Consider the following 3,519-nt stretch of genomic DNA (forward strand, 5'->3'; position numbering starts at 1 on the left):
GAGATGTGAATTTCAGTTAACGAAGATCGATCTAATTTAAGACATTGATGGCAAAAAAGAGGTAGATATGTGTATAGATGAAGCATACAGCTAGTGATTGATAAGTAGAGTTAGATAAGAATATATGCCTGTATGAACTACATGTGTGATTATATTGAGTTAAATGAACCAAAAAATGTCACTGTAGACTTGTGGGTATGTTGTAGTTGTTTCATCACACCAGTAGTATATAAAGAAAACGTTTAGTGTTAGCCTAATATACTATCGTGAGGAATTTCTATGAAGAATTTATGAGAAACTTAGGATCTTAAATAATACTAGATCAAAGGAGTAGTTGATTGGTTCCTTATTACTTTTCGAATTATAATATGAGCCTAAATATTAGTTTTCTTTCTCCTCAAGTTGATTCTAATTACTATAAAAGCAGGTTAATTTATTGTATTTTAGTTATAAATTAGCAGCAATTTTGGAAATATTTTGGGCATATAAGTTCTGCCTTGGATCACACCCAAGAATATTAGCGAGTCACTCTACCTAAAAGCATAACTTCAACTTTCTCTTGGCAAAAAAGAATATGTTTCTAATTCAAGGAAACTCTTTCTTCAACTACAAACATTCTATTAAACTATTTTTCTTTTTGTCACAATATAAATGAGTCTCTTTTCTTTTCAAACTTTGCATTACTTTCCGTTTTTTCTGTGGTCATGACACTCCCAACATTTGTTGTTTTCTCTCTCATTTTCTCTCCTTTGATCATGCTAGTATCTTCTCAAACACTAAATCATCAAGAACAAACCATGGAAAATCCATTGATTCTTCAAGCTTGTAGCAATATAGATGATAGAAACACATGTCTCTCGAACGTAAAATCGTTTCTTGACAATGACAACCACAGTTCAGTTAACCAAAAGCCTGAGTCAATCTTGAGAGCCGCCCTAAAGGCGACACTCAAGGAGACACAACTAGCCATGCAAACGTTCACTAGGTTCACCTCGTTGTCTTCAAGCTCACGAGAGCAAATGGCAACTGAGGATTGCAAGGAACTCCTAGACTTCTCGGTTTCCGAGCTTGCATGGTCTGTAGCCGAGATGAAGGAGATTCGATCCGGCTCACAAAACCCTCATTACCATGGGAACCTAAAGGCATGGCTAAGTGCTGCCTTGAGCAATCAAGATACTTGCCTAGAAGGATTTGAAGGCACAGATAGACACCTTGAGAGCTTTATAAGAGGAAGCCTAACACAAGTAACACAACTTATTAGTAATGTGCTGGCTTTATATACTCAACTACAAACCCTACCTTTCAAACCACCTAGAAACTATGGTGGTAAAACTAATACCTTCTATCCACATTGGATGTCGGAAGGCGATAAAGAACTGATGCTTGCAAGTCCAAACGGGATGCAAACAGACGTGGTGGTAGCGTTGGACGGGTCAGGACATTATCGTTCAATTTCTGAAGCAATTAATGATGCACCAAGTTATAGTAACAGGAGATATATTATATATATGAAAAGAGGAGTTTATAAGGAGAATGTGGATATGAAGAAAAAGAAGACCAACATAATGCTTGTAGGGGATGGCATTGGAGCCACAGTGGTGACTGGAGATCGGAATTTCATGCAAGGATGGACTACGTTTAGAACAGCCACCGTTGGTAAGAAGCTCTAACCTACTCCTCATAACATGTAGTAATTCTGTTCTTTTTAAGAGCATCCACAATAAAGACTTCGAAAAATACAAAAAAACATGTCTAATCACCCGCGACGTCATAAAAATACCATTCTTTAAAAACACTCAAAACCCACGAAATTGTCACATCATCACCACTTACATTATTACTTTTAATCAAGACCGAACCACCCCCCCCCACCCCGAGGCTCACTACCTGCAAAAAGTTAGGTTTTTGGTAGTTCTTAAACTCCACTTAAAAATGCTTTCTAAAAACTCCATCCATAATATGCAAAAATAAATGATGTGAACAAACACTCAAAAACACTCGTTAAAAATACCTTATTTGAGATGCTCTTAAATAAAATATATTTTATACAAATAAATAGTGCTTTAATAGACATAGATTGCATAATATGTGACCTTACAAAGTAAACACAAAAATGTAAAACTAATCATGAAAGGAAGTTTAAAAAAATGTATAACTACACAGAATATTTATTTGAGAAATTTTTTACAATTAAAATTCCATGATTATAAGAATAAAAGCACTTCAATTAATATATATAATATATGTCGCACACAATGAGTAGATAAAATTAATTAACTTAGTTACGTTTTGTCCTTTGAAAGTTTCTTAAAGTTGAATTATTTTACCTACACATGCATTTGTACTAAATCACCTCTTTTTCATTTCTTTATCGTTTAAAGCCGTTTCCGGTAGAGGGTTTATAGCAAGAGACATCACATTTCGCAACACAGCCGGCCCTCAAAACCACCAAGGTGTTGCGCTGCGAGTCGATTCCGATCAGTCTGCGTTTTACCGGTGTAGCATGGAAGGCTACCAAGACACCCTCTACGTGCATTCTCTCCGCCAATTCTACCGCGAATGCACCATTTCTGGAACCATAGATTTCATATTCGGCAACGGTGCAGCCGTCCTCCAAAACTGTAAGATTTACACTAGAGACCCATTGCCACTACAAAAGGTTACTATAACAGCTCAAGGTCGTAAAAACCCTAATCAGAATACAGGGTTTTCGATCCAAGATAGCTTTGTCTACGCCACGAAACCGACTTATTTGGGGAGGCCATGGAAAGAGTACTCGAGGACGGTGTTCATGAACACATACATGAGTGCAATGGTCCAGCCAAGAGGGTGGCTAGAGTGGTATGGGAACTTTGCACTGAGCACGTTGTGGTATGGGGAGTATAGGAATTATGGTCCGGGTGCGTCGTTGTCGGGGCGAGTTCAGTGGCCTGGCTACCATATGGCCATGGATGCGTCGACGGCTGATTCCTTCACGGTTCGACGGTTTATTGATGGTTTAGCATGGTTACCGGCTACCGGTGTGTCATTCTCGGCTGGTTTGTCTAAGTAACTGTTTTTTAAGATAAAGTGTTATGTCATGGTAAGCTTTTAATGTGATTATTTGTTACATCAGTTTGTGGTTATATGCACTCGAATTCAAATTCAATTTGATCATACTAGTTAGGTACATAAGTTCTTGTGTATGTTTTTATTAATGAATTAATGTGGATTGCTCATGTAAATACGGAATTATGTTAGCTCACAAATGGTTGATCATCTAATCTCACACCAAAAAGAAAGAACGCAACGCAAATACGCAACGCCAAATCTAATCTCACACCAAAAGGCAAGAAAGAACGGCCTTCGGGAGTAACAATGCGATGGTCATATGATGTCGATATGACGGTCTTAAGATAATTAAATTCGACAAAGCTGATTCAGCGTGTTTGACGTCAACCCTAAAACTCAGACGATCGTCTAAGTTTACCGTGTGCTGGTGAAGAGGTAGGTCCCAGCAGAGCCCAGTTGGACCCGCAA

At 37.9% G+C, this 3,519-nt stretch overlaps 1 protein-coding gene across 1 annotated transcript; it reads left to right on the plus strand.

Annotated features, from left to right (window-relative positions):
* Nucleotides 1–411: 411 nt before the first annotated feature.
* LOC143628479 (putative pectinesterase/pectinesterase inhibitor 22) lies at nt 412–3,181 on the plus strand. The gene is made up of 2 exons (XM_077098067.1): nt 412–1,656; nt 2,382–3,181. Exons 1-2 carry the CDS (start codon nt 705–707, stop codon nt 3,050–3,052), a joined length of 1,623 nt encoding a protein of 540 aa, XP_076954182.1. The 5' UTR covers nt 412–704; the 3' UTR covers nt 3,053–3,181.
* Nucleotides 3,182–3,519: the final 338 nt, after the last annotated feature.

This window comes from Bidens hawaiensis, unplaced genomic scaffold (genome assembly GCF_021521415.1).
Source record: "Bidens hawaiensis isolate Kalapana, Puna unplaced genomic scaffold, B.hawaiensis_p1.1 tig00005003_1, whole genome shotgun sequence".
Classification (NCBI taxonomy): Eukaryota; Viridiplantae; Streptophyta; class Magnoliopsida; order Asterales; family Asteraceae; genus Bidens; species Bidens hawaiensis.